The sequence below is a fragment of the Lycium ferocissimum genome, chromosome 11, assembly GCF_029784015.1.
Source record: "Lycium ferocissimum isolate CSIRO_LF1 chromosome 11, AGI_CSIRO_Lferr_CH_V1, whole genome shotgun sequence".
NCBI classification, from domain to species: domain Eukaryota; kingdom Viridiplantae; phylum Streptophyta; class Magnoliopsida; order Solanales; family Solanaceae; genus Lycium; species Lycium ferocissimum.
This window is the reverse complement of record NC_081352.1, coordinates 6,373,131-6,394,631: the sequence shown is the minus strand read 5'-3', so window position 1 is coordinate 6,394,631 and position 21,501 is coordinate 6,373,131. Positions and strand designations below refer to the sequence as shown.

The 21,501-nt window shown below is 37.0% G+C and overlaps 1 protein-coding gene and 1 long non-coding RNA gene across 2 annotated transcripts; both read left to right on the top strand.

The window, feature by feature from the left end:
* The first annotated feature begins 2,607 nt into the window (after window positions 1–2,607).
* Window positions 2,608–8,796, top strand: LOC132037885 (shaggy-related protein kinase epsilon). Its single transcript, XM_059428523.1, has 12 exons — window positions 2,608–2,834; window positions 2,934–3,026; window positions 4,954–5,013; window positions 5,189–5,461; window positions 5,631–5,702; window positions 5,775–5,831; window positions 6,740–6,880; window positions 6,980–7,030; window positions 7,114–7,209; window positions 7,314–7,397; window positions 8,404–8,506; window positions 8,585–8,796. The coding sequence occupies exons 1-12, from the start codon at window positions 2,715–2,717 to the stop codon at window positions 8,665–8,667; spliced, it is 1,233 nt and encodes a 410-aa protein (XP_059284506.1). The 5' UTR covers window positions 2,608–2,714; the 3' UTR covers window positions 8,668–8,796.
* A 6,889-nt stretch (window positions 8,797–15,685) lies between these two features.
* Window positions 15,686–19,548, top strand: LOC132036312 (uncharacterized). Its single transcript, XR_009409558.1, has 3 exons — window positions 15,686–16,018; window positions 16,711–16,858; window positions 19,240–19,548. It is a non-coding gene; the product is annotated as an uncharacterized LOC132036312 (long non-coding RNA).
* Window positions 19,549–21,501: the final 1,953 nt, after the last annotated feature.

The window sequence follows — 21,501 nt, the reverse complement described above, 5'->3', positions numbered from 1 at the left end:
GAGTCAAAGCAGCTTGTGTATGAAAAGTCCTTGAAACTTGAGCTATTCACAACTCACAACTCACAATATTCAACAACTTTACCTCCTCCTTTCTTTCTACTAGTACTAGGGTTTCTTCTCTTCACCCTTTGTTAATTGCGATCCCCCATTATTTGCCGCTTAATTACCCATCACAAACTTTGAGCTACGGGTACATATCTTCTCTTCTTTTTTTTTTTTCCGACTTTTTACGTTTTGATCGGAACTACTAGTTGAAATGCAGTAATTGAAAGTGTGTTCTTTTTGCATTTTTTTTCAGCTCAGTTTGATTTTCTTTTTTAATGATTTTATTGCTTTAGCGAGTTTAGTTTTTGTGAAATTAGCTGGATGTGAACTGAGTTTAGTTTTCTGTGATATTATTTGCCGCTTTAGCGATCACAAGCTTTGAGCTTTTGCTGGTAAGTATCTTTTCTATGTTTTGATCAGAACTACAGAAATGATTACTAAAATGCAGATACTAGTATTTACTGATGTATCCATTAAATGTGTTTTCTTTGCATTTTTCTCAGCTTAGTTTTGATTTTTTGTTTTAATGATTTTATTGCTATAGCAAGTTTAGTTCTTGCGTTATTAGCTGGCATAACATTTCTGTAAGTTTTTTGGTGGTGTCTTGATGATCATTGGTAAGATATAAAGATGGAAACTTGTCAACATAACAAACACCTCTTGTTTTACTCCCTCCATCTCAATTTAAGTGTCTTAGTTTGATTGGACACGGAGTTTAAGAAACAAAGGAATACTTTGGAATCTTGTGGTCTTTAAATTAATGATGTGTGTAGTCCTTTAAATCTTGTGATCTTAAACTTGCCATGTAGAATGTTGCAATGGAAATTTTTTACTAAATATAGAAAGAGACACTCTTTCTGGGACAGACCAAAAAGGAAAGCAAGACACTCAAACTGGGATGGAGGGGGTAACTGATTATGCTTTCTGAGGTGTACAAACTCGCGCGAGAGAGTAAAGATATGTTTCCTGAAGATGTATCTTTTGTTTTGGTCTGAACTGAAGCGCATCAGTAGCTTTCAGTGGACCAGGATCTCCAGTTTGGTTCTGGAATTGAAAAAAAAAAAAAAAAAAAAAAGGCGGCTCAAATGGGCAGTGAGCCATTCAGATACCGGGTTGATTTCTTAGATGGTCACTCAACTGTAGTTATTATCTCTGAAAGTCTCTTTCTTTGTTAAAGAAAATTGGAATCAAGAAGAAAGGTAACTTTATGAATAATAACTATTTGTTGAGTGACCAACTGAGGAATCAGCTCTTCAGATACCCAAAGATCAGGAAGGAAAAAATAAGGAAAGAAGGGGAGTGTCCATTTTGCTATACCATTGAGAACTCTTGTGACATCATGTGAAGATGCAGTCAGGGTTTCCCTGGCTGCGTTTGGGTCAAGAAGATCATAAAATGGTCTTGAGCATTTCCTGTTGACGGTGGGTGATATACGATCTTTTAGCATTCTGCAACTGTATCCTGATAGTAGGAAGGTGCCGTCTTCCATGATTTTCTTGCAGCCTTTCCTTCATGTTTGCCATCTGGAACAAAGAGAGGGCTCTTAAGCTCAAGAATGGCTAGGAGATAGTTAGCTTGTTTAAACTAAATTGAAGTTTTGGGGACTTTGTCAGGGAGCTAGTGAAGGTTCTTCAGCAAGTGAGGGTGAAACAAAGCGAGGTAAGCTCAAGAATGACTAAGTATTGAAGCATTCTTTTGAAAATGAAAAGGGGGATTCAGGAGGACGCCATAAATCAAGAAGTGAAAGACTGCACATATTATGTGGTCAATATCAGAAGAGAAGCATTGATGATCACTAACATGGAAGGGGTAATTACGTCTGTTTTGGTTTATTGAACTGAAAGTACCTGTCTATTGTATTTTCATTGAATGGCTGAAAATGTGATCAGGAACTTTCAGGGGCTGTGAGGCTGGATGGGTGGAGAGGTTGGTGAGGGAACCATACTGTCTATTGCATTTCGTAAGTTAATTAAATTCTGAAGCATAAAGAGAAAGTGGTATGCAATTTGCAGACTGAGATCTCGAAAATCTGTGTTCTCTAACAAGTGTTGGTGTGCTAAAATTCTTTTGGGGTCCTCTCAAGGTCTGGAGAAGATCTATCATTGTTATGTTATTGGGCGTTTTTTTCAGTAGAAGACAAGGAACTATTTTAGCCCGAATAATTTCCTTTTTTTTTTTTTTTTTTGGTTCAATCATATTGCTCCTCGCGTCAATGTTCAATCAAGGGATAAGCTGTGTGAGTTAAGATAATACTGAATTCTGCTTCAGCTTTGCCAGCAATGGCACTGAAATTTTCTTTGCACAAACTTCTCTGTAATGATATAATAAATCGTTTATGCACACAAGTCATTATTTACCATTGAGATGACAAAAACATTAAATAACCAAACCTAGCAGTACTATGTCTGCAATACTTACTATGTGTTCTTACTCAGCAGAATGTGGCTATGGCTCTATTCTGGTCATTTCAGGTCAATGTTGTACGAATGTGTATGCCATTTCTTGGTTCAGAAATTATGACACCACTCTGAAACGCAGATATAGTATCACATGCATCTTTTCTAATTTCGTATATCGTTGCATCCCAGGTTTTTGGAAGCTGATGATCTGTTATTCGAGTTGTGCCCATTGATTGGTACCATAAGCAAGTGCTTATCTTTGTTCCTGATATGGCATCTGGTGCTATAATGCCTTCGGCAGGTGGAAAACCTCAAACTGATGTGATGCTTGTCGACAAACTTCCTGAAGAAATAAATGAAATGAAGATCAGAGATGATAAAGCAGAAAAGGTTGGTTTTGGGAAGAGGACTGCATATTCTGGTCTGTTCGTCTAAACATGTTTTCCTTGTGTGCATTTGCTTTATCTTAGCCAGTTTCACGTGTGATAGGAAATGGAAGCAGCTGTAGTTGATGGAAATGGAACAGAAAAAGGCCACATCATTGTGACAACTATTGGGGGGAAAAATGGTGAGCCTAAGCAGGTAAGAGTTTTTAATCATTTGATTGTTCAGTTTTCAAATATTGGGTTCAAGCTCTAGAATATGTTAATTACACTTGTTAATTGCGTTATACTGTACATGACTAATATCTTCTAATGGTTTTAATATTTATTTCATGAGTACTACAAATTATGAGGATAAAGAGTTTATCATTGAAGATAAAAGATAAAATAAAAATAAAAATAAAAATGGCCAACACTTGAGGTGAGCAACAAATCTCTTTGCATTAGTCTCTTTTTGTCTTAGGAATTCGGAAAATAATATTAGATCAAAGCTAAAATTTGAATTGATCTATAGATTCAATGAGCAATTCTCGGTGTAATAGTTTCCTTTTTGGTCTGAATATCAGAAAGTAAAGTTAGCTCTTGCTCCCCTATCTTTTCCCCTGCATCTTATGTGCACTACATTATTGACTGAATATCTCATCTATGCTTTTAGAGGGTTAGCTCATTCCATTTCATTGATCTAGAGCTAGATACTTACCTTATTATCATAGAATGTAAAGGAGACAACACGTATAGATGTTGAGGTGAATAAGAGGGGGGGGGGGGGGTTTACTTACCTTTTCTCGAAAAAAAAAAAAAAAAAAAAAAAAAAAAGAGTAAGGCGGAACATGTATGCGACATATACATATCTAACGTTTATCCTCAAAGCAGCGATAAAATGTATTGTAGAAATCTTGTCATTTTCTAGTTAATCCCATTCTTTCGTACATAGAGCTATTTATTCGGCGGTAGACATTTGTTGCACACCCTAACAGAGGGGCAAATAGTTTAGGAAGACTCCAATTTACCACCAAAGGTTGTGTCGGTGTGGTAATTACCCCTCCATCATTAACCAAAGGTCTTAGGTTCAATCCCTAGGAATTGAGTCGCCTTTAGTGGAGAGTGCTTTATCCCACATAGTTAGGACTTCCCTGCGCGAATCAGAATTAGTCGGACCCCAAAGCGGGTACCCGACACCGGGTGTGAAACCAAAACAAAAGAAACACTCCATTTTTTCTTCTTTGTTTGAATTTATAGTATATATTTATCTGGTTTAAGTTTTAGAAAACAAGAATTCTTATTCAAATATATTAGTAGTGAATTAGTTATGTTAGTAGCATGCTTGTAAAGTTTAGATGACGTTTCGGTAAGCTGTGCATTAGAGATATCTTCTGTCCTTCTCTTTGGTCCTGATTTTATCCTGCCTGGTTAGTTACATCCAACAATTCCGTTTCGACTGTCCTGGAGAACGGGAATTGCGCGAGGGGGGTAAATCTAGCACAATTGGTAAGTTGCGATAGCATGAAATCAGTTAATTTCCTTCTTTTTTTAATACGTTATTGCATGAAATCAGTTAAATCTACCTTTTCTTGATGCTTGTAAAGTTTTGATACATTTTTTCTTGGGAAGGAAAAAAAATTAGAATCTTTTCTGTGATTCAATGTTGGAATAGCCGAGGGTCTATCGGAAACAACCTCTGTGCCCCACAAATGTATGGGTAAGGTCTGCATACACCCCACCCTCCCCAGACCCCACTTGTGTGACACACTCGGTATGTTGCTGTAGATTTCTCCAAATTGGAGAATTACCAAATAATTGCAAGTGATGTACAAAACTCGCACATAATGAGATGAATCAATATGAGAATTGGAAGGGTGCAAATAATTTTGAGATTTTTTGGACACATAAGTCTAGATCAATATTTCTCAGAGGACAACTTGTACTAGGGAATACAGAAATTAAGTAGAATTGGCACTAACCCACTCAACGCTCATAATTTATCATGTCTCTGTGACTAACCCAGTATTATCGTGCCATCTTACTTCTCTATTAATATTTGACGTTTCCTTTTATGCGTTTTTCTTTAACGTCTTTCTGTGTTGTTAAAAGTTTTTTGTACTAATTTATTCTCTTTTGGCTTTCAGACCATTAGTTACATGGCCGAGCGTGTTGTTGGACAGGGTTCCTTTGGAATTGTGTTCCAGGTACAAACTGTTTATATTATACAGATGATGACCACCGTTTATTAAGGTTTATTGTACACAAAGGGTTGGGGAAATATAAAATACTCTTTTGTATTTATGCAGAACTTGTCTAGCAGATTTTATTTATAAGTCCAAGTTTGTTAATGATTTGGAAACCGTGTTTGAATTTTTGCAGGCCAAATGCCTTGAAACTGGAGAAACTGTGGCAATAAAAAAGGTTTTACAGGATAAGAGATACAAGAATCGGGAATTGCAAACAATACGCCTTCTTGATCATCCTAATGTTGTTTCACTGAGACACTGCTTCTTTTCAACCACGGAAAAGGATGAGCTTTATCTAAATTTGGTTCTTGAATATGTACCTGAGACTGTCTACCGTGTGTTGAGGCATTACAGCAAAGCAAACCAGCGGATGCCTATGATTTATGTCAAGCTGTATACATATCAGGTTTTCCATTTTAAATTGAAAGCAAATTCATGGTCTATAGCAAAACTTATGTGATAGTTGTTGCAGCTTGATTTGTTTTATTTTTTTATAGTCGTTGCAGCTCGGGATTGTTAGTAAGGTTTTTTGTTACAAGTACCTTAAAGATATTTTGTTGCAAATCAATTTTCAGATTTTCAGAGCTTTGGCTTACATACACGGTATAGGAGTCTGCCACAGGGACATCAAGCCTCAGAATTTACTGGTCTGTATTTGAAGCTTAAGAGTCTGTCTATTAAAGGTTTATGATATTAACTACTGCAGTTTCTTATGGCAGGTCAACCCACACACTCACCAGCTTAAGCTCTGTGATTTTGGGAGTGCAAAAGTTCTGGTAATTGTAACTTGTAATGTTTTTGTTTGTGACTACTCAAAAGTTGACTAACTCCAGTTATGAAGAACAAAGTCTATCTATTTATTTATTCAGTGACAGCAGTATTGCAGCTTAAAAGTTAACGTATTTCATTTTTATCACTTACTCATTTCATGCAGAAGAGGAATCCTCAGTACGAGCGATTTGTCTTATAAACCAGGAATGATTGTGGTTGTGCACCTTCTTTTGTGATGAGTGGTTGTGGTTGTGCACTACTATCATCCACTTCCAGATAAATCAGGAAACAATTGTGGTTGTGCACATTCCTTTTGTTGGTGACAAGTGATTATGGGTCTACACTATCATGATGGTTATATTTATGATATAGTTACTAGTATTTTACAGAAGTTGAACAATGTTACATGGTCCATCCCTGATTATTTAGGAATTCGAAGTATTGTGGATTATAATAATCAGTTTTTTTTTTTTTTGAAATGGTAACAAGAAATAATATAATAATAATCAGTTTTGTTAATCAGTTTTGTTTTCTACTTTTTCTTTTAGTTTGTACTGTTTTAATTTCTGAGGTAAAGCTCTTTTTGTTTAAATAGTCTCCCTTATGTTTGAAGAATGTATTTCATGAACGTAATCTCTGGTCCTTCTAGTTTTTCTGTCAACCTAATGATAAACAAGTAACCTTCAACACTGTACAATTATCGAAAAGGGATTCTACCACAACATAGAATTTTCTTTTCATTAATGTCAATCAAGCTGGACTTGGTCAATTTCCCTAGAAGCCCACACTTCATTCTTTTCTCGACTTTATTTTTCTCTGGGGGTATCAGGAGAGTTCGGCTCACAATCTTGTGTTTATTTTGATCCTCATGTTCCTCTGTAACAGCTGTCTAAAGTTGTCTATTATCCTTCAGGTCAAAGGCGAGCCAAATATTTCATATATTTGCTCTCGTTACTATCGTGCGCCTGAACTTATATTTGGAGCAACTGAATACACATTTGCTATTGACATTTGGTCTGTGGGTTGCGTCCTTGCTGAACTGCTTCTTGGGCAGGTCTTATTCTTTCAGAACTGTGTTCTTTGATTCTAGACAGAGGAACAATTTCATAATTCTTGATATCTTTCTAATCTTTTTCCATTTCATTATTGATAGCCCCTCTTTCCTGGTGAGAGTGGAGTTGATCAGCTTGTTGAAATAATCAAGGTATCTTCACTCTAGTAATGATGTACTTAATTTCATGATCTTCAGATTGCATAACGCAATTACTGGATTCTTGTATTGTCTAGGTTCTTGGAACACCAACTCGGGAGGAAATTAAGTGTATGAATCCAAATTACACAGAGTTCAAATTCCCACAGATCAAAGCTCACCCTTGGCACAAAGTAAGGTTCTTGGTCGTTGTTCCTACATAGAGAATACAGTGCTGAATTGCTGATCATTGCATGCATACCTATATACTCATTGCCTCGGTTCTTTTTATGCTCAGATTTTTCATAAGCGGATGCCTCCTGAAGCTGTGGATCTTGTGTCAAGGCTTCTCCAGTATTCTCCAAATTTGAGGTCCACTGCAGTAAGTATAAACTTTTTCCCCGCAATGTCTCAGCTGCAAATTTAGATGAATTGGACAGTTCAAGAAACGATATTAAGCAGTAGTACCTGGTCAAACTTCAGACCACATTGCCCCACAAACGATGGTGATTCTGAAAGTTTAATTTAGGAGTCTTTCCTCTGGGAATCACTTTTAGATCGTGGGGACCAAGAGTACCTAAGGGCTTCATAGTCACAGTAACAAGACCACTTCGTGATGTATAAATTACTTGGCCTTGTTTAGAATTTCCCATCGAAGCAACTATGTTCTTTTCCTTATCCAGGAAAAAAAGAAGAAAAAACTAGGTTCTGTTAGCCAAGGGTCTGCCTTACAGATGTTTTTCCCCTATTTGTTTCTAAACCCTGAACAATCTGTTTCCTTCTTTGATTATCCCAAACTACCTAAGAACCCTACCTTAATAGTAACTAAAAGAAAAATAAGCTTCACATCTTTACACCTTTAAATGCTTTAGCAAACAGGTCAAGTCATTTCTAAATCAGTTGTTTCATAACTGAAGAATTAATACTCTAATTTCTTAGGCTGATATATTTTTTGGAAAGTGCATTTACAGCTGATGAGCCAAGGGTCTATCGGAAACAGCCTCTCTACTCCATCATAGGTAGGGGAAAGGTCTGCGTACACCCGACCCTCCCAAGAACCCACTTGTGGGATCACACTGGGTATGTTGTTGTTGTTGCATTTACGGCTGATATGAACCCTGATCTTGTTGCGCTGTCTAAAAAAAAGCATCCTGATCTTGTATCATTTCTGTTATGCAACATATTTCTATGAAATGATGTATGAAAAAAAAAATGTGTCACTTATGTGGTCAGATGTTTTACAGTCATTTGATTGCATAAAAATGATGAAGAGCAAAGTACCTTTCTTTCATGTTTGTATGGCATGCAAGAAAATGTCTATTTGTTCTACTTGTAAGAAAAAAATGTCCATTAAGCTTTTATATGATCTATTTGATTCCTATTTACAGCTGGAGGCTTGCACCCACACTTTCTTTGATGAGCTCCGTGACCCTAAGACTCGTCTCCCTAATGGTCGACCATTGCCACCTCTTTTCAACTTCAGGCCTCAAGGTTTAATCATTCCCTTACCAGTACTTTGACGAATTGCACTTTTTTTCGTTACTTATTTTTGTGCAATTTCATTTGCAGAGTTGAAAGGAGCATCTGCAGAGCTCTTAAACAAACTGATACCAGAACATGCTAAGAAGCAGTGTACCTCCCTTGGTTTCTAAACTTTGTGAATGTTATGTATCTCTAGTATACTTATTTGCAACCACTTTGTTTATTATCTACTGTGGCACAAACTGTTTGACATCTCTTCCTTTCCATGAGAAGTGTTGACTGAAAAACACGTTGTGAAAGTTGTTCCTTGTGCAAATGTTACTTGGACTTGCTAATGACTGCCTTTTATTCCTTTTACCATTTTCCATTTTCCATTTCCAACCCGAAAAACAAAGGAATTTGTTGATACAGTTGAATTTCAGCTGAAAGGTCAATAACGCTTATGTGCTTGACCATTACATTTGTATACATCGAATAGATGGCTTAAGCTAGATTCTGTCAACTGCTTGTTATATCCGTTATGAGATGCAAATATTGCTAAATCGTCTCGGATTTTGAAAATTTTTCCCTAAGATTCTTGCTGAACTATGAAAACCAAAGTACTATGATTAATTAAAAGAAGGCAAGGATACTATGTTAGATTACCAAGGTTTTAGGCTTACAGCAACTTACAACAACATATTTTTATACTGCAGGCCACATGTGGAGTTTGGGGAGGGTAGAGTAGTGTATGCAGACCTTGCCCTTATTTTGGCAGGTAGAGGCTGTTTCGATAGACCCTCGGCTCAAGTAAAAGTAGAAATAACATCAGGATAGCAAGAAAATTAAAGTAGAAGAGATCACAAGTAGTAATAGAAAATTAAGAATAAGAAATATGTGAATTAGGCTTACAGCAACTCATCAACACAAAATGAGAAAAGGTGTGTACCCTGAGATTAAGTTCGGACTTTTGTCCTAACTAGAGTCTTAATATTCGCTATCCTCTCTTTATGTTTACAAAACTAGGAGTGGGTGTCTCTTGATATGACTACTAGCCCATCAGTAGCCATAACATATTGGGAAATAATTCTTTTCTACTCATTAAATGAATTACCATTCAAATACATGAATATATATTTTCATGCGTATGTACTTACTGATATAGGAACTTGGATCGTATTCATTAACTTAAAAGGATGCTTTAACTTATTCATGAATGTATCTACATTTACTGGATCCATACTAGTTATAGGTCGTGGCAGAGCTGAGCTGGGAATTTTTTTTCGTTTTTCACCCGTATTCTGATCAGATTAAAGTTCAATTATATCGGGATTCGCCTCGCGTAGGACTCATTTTTGGGAAAAGCGCTCCCTAATAAGAATTTTTCAATTTAGGGGATTAAAAAAAAAAAGGATCTTATGTCGAGGAGATTAATCAACTTATATATATGCAAAAAAATCATTTTTCCTTATCTACATAGTACAACTTTTGTAGATATAACTTTTCAACGAAGGGGGCTCAATTGACCCCTTTGCACCTCTTTGGCTTTGTCCCTGGTTACCGGTACTCATTAATTATTACGGTTTTATTAAAATCAAAACCGGATCAACTACATCGACTTTGGTCGGTTCAATGCAGTTTTGTCAAATTTTTTTAATCACATAATATAAATTCAAATCTCTCTTTACTAGAGTAATGGATAAAATTTTGACAAGTTCATTATTTTAATAAGAATCCAATATATTATCGAATTTAAAATCCTTAATGGAGTTTCTTTTTTGTGACACATGATTAAAAAAAAAATTATAATCTAACAAAAATATTTCACTCATATATTCTTTCAAGCTTAAATTTTAATAGTTAAACATAAAGATAATATAAAACTTAAATAAGGATACATCCTCGTTTAAATTTCAAATTTACCACGAAACCCTGTCTCAAGATCGAGAAAGATTTAAGAGCTTATAGATCTTGACTTGTGAATATGGGATACGAATAACGAGATTGAAACATTTCGATAAGGAAAAATTACATGCGGCAACAAAACAACAACAAAACATACCTAGTGAAATCCCACAGTGTGGGGTCTGGGGAGGGTAAAGTGTATGCAGACCTTACCCCTATCTCGGAAAATAGGAGGTTGTTTCTGAAAGACCCTCGGTTCAAGAGAAAACACAACGAGAAAAGGTCAGATAAGCACAAGTAGTTCAAAGCAAAATGAAAATGAAACTAAAGAAAGCGAAAAAATCATGATAGAGCAGTCTGAGAAAAGGAAGCAGTAGCTACCACAGATAATAAGATAATCGAAGTACAAGAAACAATACATAGTAGCAAGAATCAAAGGACAATAGACTATAGATCAAACTTGCGACTACCTACTAGCCTTCTACCCTAATCTGAGTCCTCCATAACCTTCTATCTAAGGTCATGTCCTCGGTAAGCTGGAACTGCGCCATGTCCTGTCTAAGGATCTCTCCCCAATACTTCTTCGGCCTACCTCTACCTTTTCTGAAACCATCCATGGCTAACCTCTCACACCTCCGCACTGGGGCATCTGTGTCTCTCCTCCTCACATGCCCAAACCATCTCAGTCTCGCTTCCCGCATCTTGTCCTCCACTGATGTCACTCCCACTTTATCCCGGTTATCTTCATTCCTAATCCTATCTAGCCTGGTGTGCCCACACATTCATCGCAACATTCTCATTTCCGTAACTTTCATCTTTTGGACGTGAGAGTTCTTGACTGCCCAACACTCTGCCGCGTACAACAAAGTCGGTCTCACAACCACTTTGTAGAACTTACCTTTAAGTTTTGGTGGAACCTTCTTATCACACAGCACTCCTGAAGCGATTGCCTCTATTTCATCCAGCCTGCACCAATACGATGTGAGACATCATCGTCAATATCCCCATTTCCTTGTATAATAGACCCAAGATATTTGAAACTTCCTTTCTTTTGGATGGCTTGAGTACCAAGCCTCACTTCCAAGCCAGCCTCATGTGTCACGTCACTGAACTTGCACTCCCCCGTACCGTCTTGGTCCTACTCAACTTGAACCCTTTAGACTCCAGAGTTTGTCTCCAAACCTCCAGCTTAGCGTTCACTCCGCTGCGTGTCTCGTCAATCAAGACTATGTCATCCGCGAATAACATACACCATGGCACCTCACCTTGAATTTGCCGCGTCAAACAATCCATCACTAAGGCAAATAAAAATGGGCTAACAGTTGATCCCTAGTGCAAACCCATCTCCACTGGAAAGTGCTCCGAGTCTCCTCCCACTGTCCTTACCCTGGTCTTGGCTCCCCCATACATGTCCTTGATCCCCTAATGTACGCTACAGGTACACCTCTAACCTCCAAGCACTAGGGGTGGGCACAGTTTGGGCCAACTCGAAATCTAAACCGAAATCCGAAAACTTTTTAAATATTTGGTTTGGATATTTGGATTACGGATTGGACTTCGTATTTTATTTTTAAAATTTATGGATTTCGGATTGGATATGGATTTAGTACTACGGATTTTTGGATATCCGAAAATCCGAAATTTTTATACCTTATATCTAGCCCAACGCATATCATATGTGCCCAATACTAATAAGTCTAGTTTCTAAAGGTCCAATAAATTAGTACCTAAGGCCCTACCCATTAAAATATTAAGTTCAATATATAATTTTCTACTAAATCAAATATAATATAGGGTTTCTTACTTCTCAAATCTCAAAACTCTCACGTTAGTGTCACCCATGGCAGAGTTCTTTGTTATTTTTCCAGATGACTACTTAGATTTTATTTTATTCATTTCCACTTTTCCAGAATGCTTTTATTTGATATGGATTTACTATGTTGGACATGACTTGGATTTGTTAATCCTAATTTGGACTGGAAGGCTTTTTTTTACTAACAACAACAACAACAACAACAACAACCCAGTGAAGTCCCACAACGTGAGGTTTGGGGAGGGTAGAGTGTACGCAGACCGACTCCTACCAAGGTAGGGACGGTACAAAGAGAAAGACCCTCGGCTCAATAGAAAGCATAAAAGCATAAAAGCATAACAAGAGGTCGAGATAAGGCCAAGAGATTCAAAGCGATATGGAAATGCAAATAACTAAAGCGACTAAGCCATGATGAAGCGAGTTTGTAAAGGAGCGATAGCTATCACGTATAAAATAAGATAATCAAAGTACGGGATAACAAATAGTAGCAGAAGCCAAAGCACAAATGTGACTACTAATATGAAAGGATAAACGTTACTATCTACTAGCCTTCTACCCTAATCTGAGTCCTCCATACCCTCCTATCTAAGCAATTATTATTAGATTTACCTCTGTGGAACTAACACATGAATTTCGTTTCTAATAAATTTTCCTTAAGTCTCAAGAGTAACACATGAATTTCGTTCCTAATAAGTTTGCCTTAAGTCTCAAGAGTAAAATGCGAAACTCCGAAATATCCAAACCGAATAATCCGAAACCGAACTTAAAATATCCAATCCAATCCGAACTTATTTGGATTGGATTTGGATTGTAATTTCTTCAATCCGAAAATTGAATATCCAAACCGAAAATTTCATATCCAATCCGATGGCCCGAACGCCCACCCCTACCAAGCACCTCCATAAATCCTCTCTTGACACTTTGTCGTAAGCCTTTTCTAGGTCGATGAAAACCATGTGCAAGTCCTTCTTCCTCTCCCTATACTGCTCCACCAGTCTCCTCACAAGATGAATGGCTTCTGTAGTCGAGCGCCCCGGCATGAATCCGAAATGGTTCTCTGAAATGGACATGCCTCTTCTCACCCTCATCTCCACCACCCTTTCCCACACTTTCATAGTATGGCTTAGCAGCTTGATCCCTCTATAGTTGTTGGAATTTTGAATATTACCCTTGTTCTTGTACAAAGGAACCATCATACTCCACCTCCATTCCTCAGGCATGTAACTAATTTATACATTGTATTTATCATACATAAATTAGAAAAGGGTCAAAAATGTCCTTAACGTATTGGAAAATGGTTCAAACGTGGCCTCCTTCCACCCATGGATCAAATTTGCCCTTCATTCCACCTATTTAGAAATGGCTCAAAAATGCCATTTTCCACTTATTGGATTAAATTTATCCCTAATACTATTATTTTTATGCTTAAAATTATCCCTTTTATTAACGACACAATTATATGACGTTTAATTAAATTTTAATAAAATATGTGACGTTTAAATTGCACCAAGAGTTGGGAAGATGTCACCCGTACATTTTTATGCGTAAACAAATTCTTGTATTAGTAAGTACAGTAGGCTAGAATAAAACGAAAGAAAATGACTTTTTCTTTGTGTTGGTGGTCAAGATCAAGGGTCCTTTCCTAATTAGTGCATGTAGCTTAACAAAACAAACTGAGCATTTGGGTAAACTTAGTTACATGTGGTGATATGTACCAAATTCTCTTTTAGTTCAAAATTTGTTTGACAAATTCCACAACTCATTTGTTTTTTTACAGTCCATATTCAAATTAATTGAACTGGAATCTTAAATAATTTTTATATATCGAAACAGCACAGTATTTATTTTCCACACTTTAGATCAATCGGGATATCCTGTAACATTTATAAAGCTACTTTAACAAAATTTAAACAATCAAGATAGAAGTAAATTAACAAGAATTTATATGATGGAAGTGAGGATCTATATTTTCGAAACAAACAAATTGTGCAGCAAGTATGATTAAAAGAGGCCAAATGTTTAATTAAATGTCATATAATTGTGTCATTAATAAAAGAGATAATTTTAAGCATAAAATAATATTAGGGATAAATTTGATCCAATGAGTGAAAAGGGCATTTTTTGAGTCATTTCTAATACGTTGAGGGCATTTTTTTATCCAAATAGTTGGAAGGAAAGGCAAATTTGATCCAACAGTGGAAAGACAACATTTTTAAATATTTTCTATTACGTTAAGGGCATTTGTGACCCTTTTCCGTATAAAAATACATCTTCAAAAATTATCATTCATAGCTGCCATTTGAGTTTTATAGCGAATTTTCAATTCTTCTTCCATCCAAACACCAAAACGCCATTGGTTCAGCGTTTCTTTCTCCGGCGATGGCAAAATCCAATTCCTCTTCCTCCGGTGAATGCATATCTGGTGGTGCTCCGGCTGAGCAACATTGTGCGTCGAAGGAAAAACAAATCCAAATTTTTGAACTCATGCTTCAAAGCTTTCTCATCAACGGCGGATTCAATTTATTTTATTTTTTGCTCAAATTCGATCAACTGACAACAACTATGTATTGAAATCAGTTCAATACTTGTTTCCTAACTTCAAACCAACAATCATCAAATTGAAGAGACTCATTTCATCATTCTTTGTTTATAAAATTTTCTAAGAACCGTACAACCAAGAATTCAAATTTGTCACTCACCACTTTGATTCAACAGCTGCTCCTATTGTCAGATCAAACAACACCCAAATAAAAAATTTCAGCAACAAATCGCTCGAACTCGTTGTTGATCTAAGCTTGACCATAAATCATGACCGTCGCCGGCGATGTAGTTGTTGGGTTCATGTATACACTCAAAAAGAAAATACTTGAATTCATGAGTTCAATCAGTTCAATCATACTCATGTAGCAACAATGATACATTCACCAAAATGCAGTCAAAACAAAAAGGACGTATACATCCAATATCGTGCATAAATGGTACAGACATGTATCAAAAGTCCATTTCTTACATACATGGTGCATACACTCAAGAAATACAAGTGTATGTTGTATGCATGTAAAGTATACGTTTGTACGCATGTCGATTGTATGTGTGGCGCTTTGGGGTGATGATTGTAAAATGTATTGAAGTGTGGTGTATGTGCTAATACAATATATCCAACGAAATTGTATGTGTTGATAAAACTAGGTTGAGCGAACACATATAGCTTCAAGTGAACAGATATACAACTCCAAGACTGTATGCATTGATACATCCAATTAGAGCAAACAAATACAATCGGAATTGTATGTGTAGATACAATTAGGTTGAGCGAACAAATAAATACAATTAGGTTGAGCGAACAAATACAACTCCAAGACTGTATGCGTTGATATAGATTCCGAAAGGCCTTAATAAATCAAGCTCACTAGATTTTGAGGAAAGTAGATTTGCCGACAAAGGTTTTTGAGGGGTCAATCGTGGAGATTTTTAATTTTCTTAAATTACGGCCTCGGTGAGGCTATTTTATTAATTATTTAAATAAAATGTCTTGCAAAACAATAAATAAAAGCATATTCTAGAAAATAATAAAGAAAATCATATTCTAGAAAGTAACGAAATGAATTTAAGCCCTAATTTAGAAACCCCTCTTCAGTCTTGCAGTTCCAATCCTTTCCTCCTGATGTTGCGATGTCGGAGCTTCAGGAAGTCCAATTCAAAATTGCAGTCCGTTTCTCTTGGTATGTGGATTTGATTTTGAACCCGATGCTGTTGAAAATAGCGTTTGGGGGTTGTAACTTCCTGCTGATATTCATAACGGATCTGAAGATCCATCGATTCTGGTAATTTCACTAGTGTCTCTGTTGAATTCTTTGTGACTTTGTTCAAACTTGTGTGGTGTTCCTGTATCGCAGTGTGATTGTATGTGCTTGAATGTTTCCTTTGTTGTTGCTGCTTGTGTTGTCTCTTTATTTTCCTTTCCTTCTTGTTGTGCTCTTGTATGGTATTGAAGCTTGTAGTTTTTCCTTTTCCAGTTATATTTCCCAGTGAGGCTTAGTATTAAAGTCATATGTATTTGATAGTTTAGTAGATTTGATTCAGTAGGATGACAATGACACTAATACCACCCACTGATTCATTTCTACGAACTAATCAAAGTAAGATTATTTGCTTGGTGTTTCACCTTCTTGGATTTCATGTTCTGCTTATTGTTGCTTTCCTAACTGTATGTATCCTTGATTGTGTTCTTTTTCCTATTTTTTGTTTTGTCCATATAGTGTATTTACTTGTCCTTTGTATTCATGTGTATTGTTCCTGCAAAAAAAAAAAAAAAAAATGGTAGCTTATGTTAGAGAAACTTATCTTCCATGCTCTACTTCCTTATCAGGACCTGAATAGGAAAATACGAAATCTCCTTCCCTAAGCATATTCCTTCAATTCTTGCATAATTTGCTTCTCAAATAAGGTAATTGTAGCTTATCATTGTTAATCAATCTTCTCCCTTGACTTCCAATCTTCTGGAAAGATTCTACAGGTACTTCTCCATCATCTAGTGCAACATTTTCGACATGATCTGCCAGCGTGTTTCCTTCTCTCATTATGTGTATCGCCTGACAGTTTTGTTGTCCATTAAGCTACAAATTTCCTCTACCATTTCAATCACTCGCTAAGGGACTTCCCAGGTTCTGAGAATGATATTCTTTAATAGTAAAGAATCTGTCTTAATTATCACCTGCTGAAAATGCCTTTTTTCCATATATCTTAGTGCTTGTACTATTGATATAGCTTTTGCCTAGGTATTAGTGCAATGAGAATCAGCCATCTCTTTTGCTTTAGCAGCTATTAGATGTCCCATTAGATGTCCAACTTTATTACTCACACAGGAACCCCATGATCCTCTTTCAGGTTTATTTCTAGAAGCCCCATCAGTATAGCATTTTACCCATCCACCATAAGGTGGCTTCCAACATACTTTGATCACATTAGTTCCTAAGGTGTTTGCTTGCACTGTTTGTAGTTGATCACCCAAGTGTGTATATGTGCCAAATTTGTAATAAAATATGCTAATCTTATGATATTTAGGAAGATATTATTAATTGCTTAACAATATAAAAATCTCTACCTGGCACATTATCTTCTTATCTTCTGGACAACCACTCTTCTAATTTGCTCAACCTGCCTTTGCTTATTCTGGAGAGTCTTTTTTTTTTTTTTGGATAAAGGAAATACTATTATTAATACTAGAGAATTACATTAGATGGACATTCGGGAGCTCCATCGATAGTAGAGGTTACACACAGATTGCCAAGAGTAGCTAAACTATTACATGTAGATTGGTTTACTACTTTAGTAGATACTACGCCATCTTTATCTGTTACATCTCGCCCTTCAAGAAACTAAGTACGTTACGTATTCCTCGACAAAATCACGGAGAGGCCATGGAAATCTCAAGAGGTCAAGGAAGACTTTTAACAAGTGTTAAACATGTATCCAAAGGCTCCAGGATCAAGGGACTCGAAGAAACTAAGTTTGTCGAAACTTGGGGAAGATTTGATAGAATTTTGGACAAAAATTTTAGTCCAACTTTGGGGAGGTATATCTCCTAGTATATAAGGAGTTATGGAACGCATAACTATGTAAATTGAAGTTCAGAGAGTCTTCTTTCCAATGCAATTGACAGATCGTAAATTCGAGATGTGAGGTGGAAGATGCGGCTCGTACAAAATTGTACGACTTTTCTTGCAATTCGACGGTTGCACATTGACGAACCGTCGACATGTTGACGGTCCGTCGATGTGCACGTCGAGTTGAGTCGGTGCCCACCGACTTTCACAAGTATAAATAGCCCCTCCCTTGTTATTTTCATCATATTTCAAGGTCTGGAAGCTTCACCATAGATACATATATTCTCCCAAAGTTTCTACATCAATCTTTACGATACTTGTTGAAATCTAGCGTCAATTAAGCTAGGGAAGTGCGTATAACCTTGTAGGCTTCAATTCAATCTTGGTATCGTTGTGTTAAGGTGGAAACCTTGAATCCAAATTGGTACTAAGAGTCAACTTAGTCAATTGAGGTAAAGATTCCTTCTCTATTACCAATAAATTCCGATAATTCAAAGTTATAATTGTTAGATTGTCGCGTATGGAAAAAGATGGCATAACCCTCTTATGGGATGTTGTTGATGGAATTAGATCAAATGCCTTTGATGTTGGTTTTGTTGTTATTGTGATCATGGGAACGTAGCATAAACTGAGGAAATGCTGCCTGAATTCCCTTAACCTCAAATTAAATAGTCTCAAAGATACATCACATATGCGTTTGTATATAAACAATTAAGGCCTAACTAAGGTCATATATCGCCATATATGGGCAAGGGACAATCAGTCTTCGGAATGAGGAATTCCTTCAAGTAGCGGATCAACAATTTAAGTTATGTAAGGTGATCGTTTACCTCTTTCTTTGGCACGAATCCAACTAGAACATGAACACGAGTGTTCCATAATAATTCACTCCATTCCTATGCTTTGTGATTCAAAGTTTAATGCCTTAATTATCTGATTGATTCTAGTTATGATAAATTACCTTCACTAAATGGTTTCTTGATATTGATATGAGTTTCCATAACGTTATTCGGAGGTTATCGACCTTACTTCACTCCGAAAGGCCCGATGTTAGTCCATTGGATCCTTATGCATTGTGTATATGTGTGTGTGTATTGCAATATTTTACTACACCGTGCCGCGTCCGGGCAGGCAATTAGATGTGCACACTACTGCAGTGGGCATGTTATGATATACCCCGGACGTGGGATGCCCCAGACGCCGGATGATGATGACATGATGATGATGATGATGATACGATGGTGATGCTACTATATGTATATACTTGCATATGGTTTTTAAACTCATGCATTGCATATTGTACATTCTCAGATAGCTCAGGTTACTTCTATCCTTCTATATTTACGTCTTACTTATGTTATTGTTTCCTTCCTTACATACTCAGTACTTTTATCCATACTGACGTCCTATCCTACGGGACGCTGCATTTCGTACTGCAGGTCCTGACAGGCGTAGCGGAGGACCTCCACAATAGTAAGACTTCCAGTTTCAGCGGTGTCAGCAAGTTCCACTACTCCGGACTTGCTATCTTTTGGTATACTTATGTTATCGTGATATATGTTCATATGTTATGGGAACGTCGGGGCCCTGTCCTGACTATTATGCTTTTGCTATCCTCGTTCTTAGAGGCGCATAGACATTTTGGGTATATGTAGATATTATGTACGACCTCGTCAGCCTTGCTTTGGTTTTTGATATTCTCCTGATAGACTTGCCGGCTTTATGACATTTATGATATTATTGCAGCATTGTCGGCTTGCTTATGTGTACGTGTGTGTATATATATATATATGTTGGATCATTGCATATTTCTGTATTTGGGCCTTTTTTGCGTGCAGGTGTCCTTTGAGCCATTTTATATCGAATAATGGTTATATGATAATCATGGTAACTGTTATGCCAGGTGGTATCCGGCCTATAGGTCGGTGCCCGTCATGCTCCTCGTCGGGGTGTGACAAACTTGGTATCAGAGCAGGTCAGTCCTAGGGATGTCTATGAGCCGTGTCCAGTAGAGTCCTGGTTATCAGTATGTCGTGCACCATATATATAGCCAGGAGGCTACAGGGCAGTTAGGAAGTCACTTTTCTTCATGATCTAAATCGTGCGATAGAACCAAGTTGAGAATGCAACTATCTAATCTTTCCTTGTTTAATTTTCAGCGATGCCTCCGAGAAAGAAGAAAGTCTGCACAATACTGGGTACTGCTGTTACACCCCGTATCTTAGAACTAAGGTTAGACTCGTATTGTTAGAGTTTTAGCGAAAAATTTGAAAGTTTGTACGTATTACGAAAGTGGTTGACAAGCCGACTTCGGGCACCCATAACCCCTTGATTAATTGAGAATTTGGAAAAGGTTCCTAATGAAAGTTGTAGTACGTAGAAATTTCTTTTCAGGCATATAAAGACCAGGCCAATTTGGAGTTTGGACCAAGGAGATATGATCGTCTCAAAATGGCTAATAGAGACGTCCTTAAGATTCGGTAGAATCGACTAAGTTTTCGATACATGTGCCTTCCAGCCCAATTTATGGAAAATAGGTTGATAATTTGAGAAAACTTAAAACATGAAAAATACCTTTCCAACGGTATATTGTAGAGCCCAAACGGCGGTTTGTGCTAGGAGTTATGACCATTTTACTGAACACTGTCGACTGAGTGTAAAATTGACAGGGGAGCTCGACGAGCTAGCCCCAAAGCGAGGCAAGGGCTCACCTTGGACCGCGCTCGGCGAGGTAGGTGTCCAAAACTGGGAAAGGATCAAGAAAATCATCTAAGTGTAAAATGGACAAGGGAGCTTGCCAAGCTCAGTCCAAATCGAGGTAGGGGCAAGCCATAGACCGCGCTCGGCGAGCCAGGGGGTCCAAAATGCCCCATGCTATAAATTGAACACTTAACTCGAAATTTCATTTATCAGATATTCCAACTTCGTTCTAAAGCCCTAAGTAGCCATTTTCCTCATCTCCTCATCCTCCCACGTCAAGGTAAGATCGCTCTAACGATTCCTAAATAATTAAGACATTAATTCATGAATTGTAACATGATTCTTCAACCAAAACATTGGATTTCCAAGGTAAATCCATCTCAAGCGATTCAAAGCTAGAGTTTTGGTGCTCTTCGTCAGAGAAGTAGTTTAGTTTGTTGGATTGGAGCGTTTACAGGTATGTAGAGTTTCTATCTATGTGTGGGAACATCATTGTTCTTCCCCACGCCCTTCTTCCATAAATTATGAAGTTATACGAAAACTAGGTTTTGACCATGATCATGATAACCCTAGGCCCATGTCCCATGATTATATTATGTATGAAATTGTTAGTAATTCTTCATTGAAGTTCTTGATAATTCCTTATGATTATTGAGAATCTGTCCTAATCTATGAAAAACCCATGCTTTGCATCCTATGGGTTCTTACATACAAGTTATAGCTATTATGATATTTTCAAGAAATATACTACATGTCTTACAAGTTTTCATGCAATTATATTATATAATTACTCTCATGCCATGATACAAGATACATACATGCTAAATAAAAGTCATGCTTTCATGAAAACATGTTTGCAAGTTATGTCACGAAAATCAAGGGCTTCTTAGCCAACTATATCATGTCCATGTTTTTGGGAGTTGCAAAAATTACCGAGAAGGCTCAGATAGCTTGAAACTACATAGCCATCGTAGGATAAGGATCGCTCCGCCCAATTAGGA

Coding starts and splice junctions, on each gene's coding strand:
- LOC132037885 (XM_059428523.1), top strand. CDS start 2,715: ATGGCATCTGGTGCTATAATGCCTTCGGCAGGTGGAAAACCTCAAACT. Junction 7,210..7,313: donor AAGCTCACCCTTGGCACAAA/GTAAGGTTCTTG, acceptor TTTTATGCTCAG/ATTTTTCATAAGCGGATGCC. Junction 7,398..8,403: donor CAAATTTGAGGTCCACTGCA/GTAAGTATAAAC, acceptor TCCTATTTACAG/CTGGAGGCTTGCACCCACAC.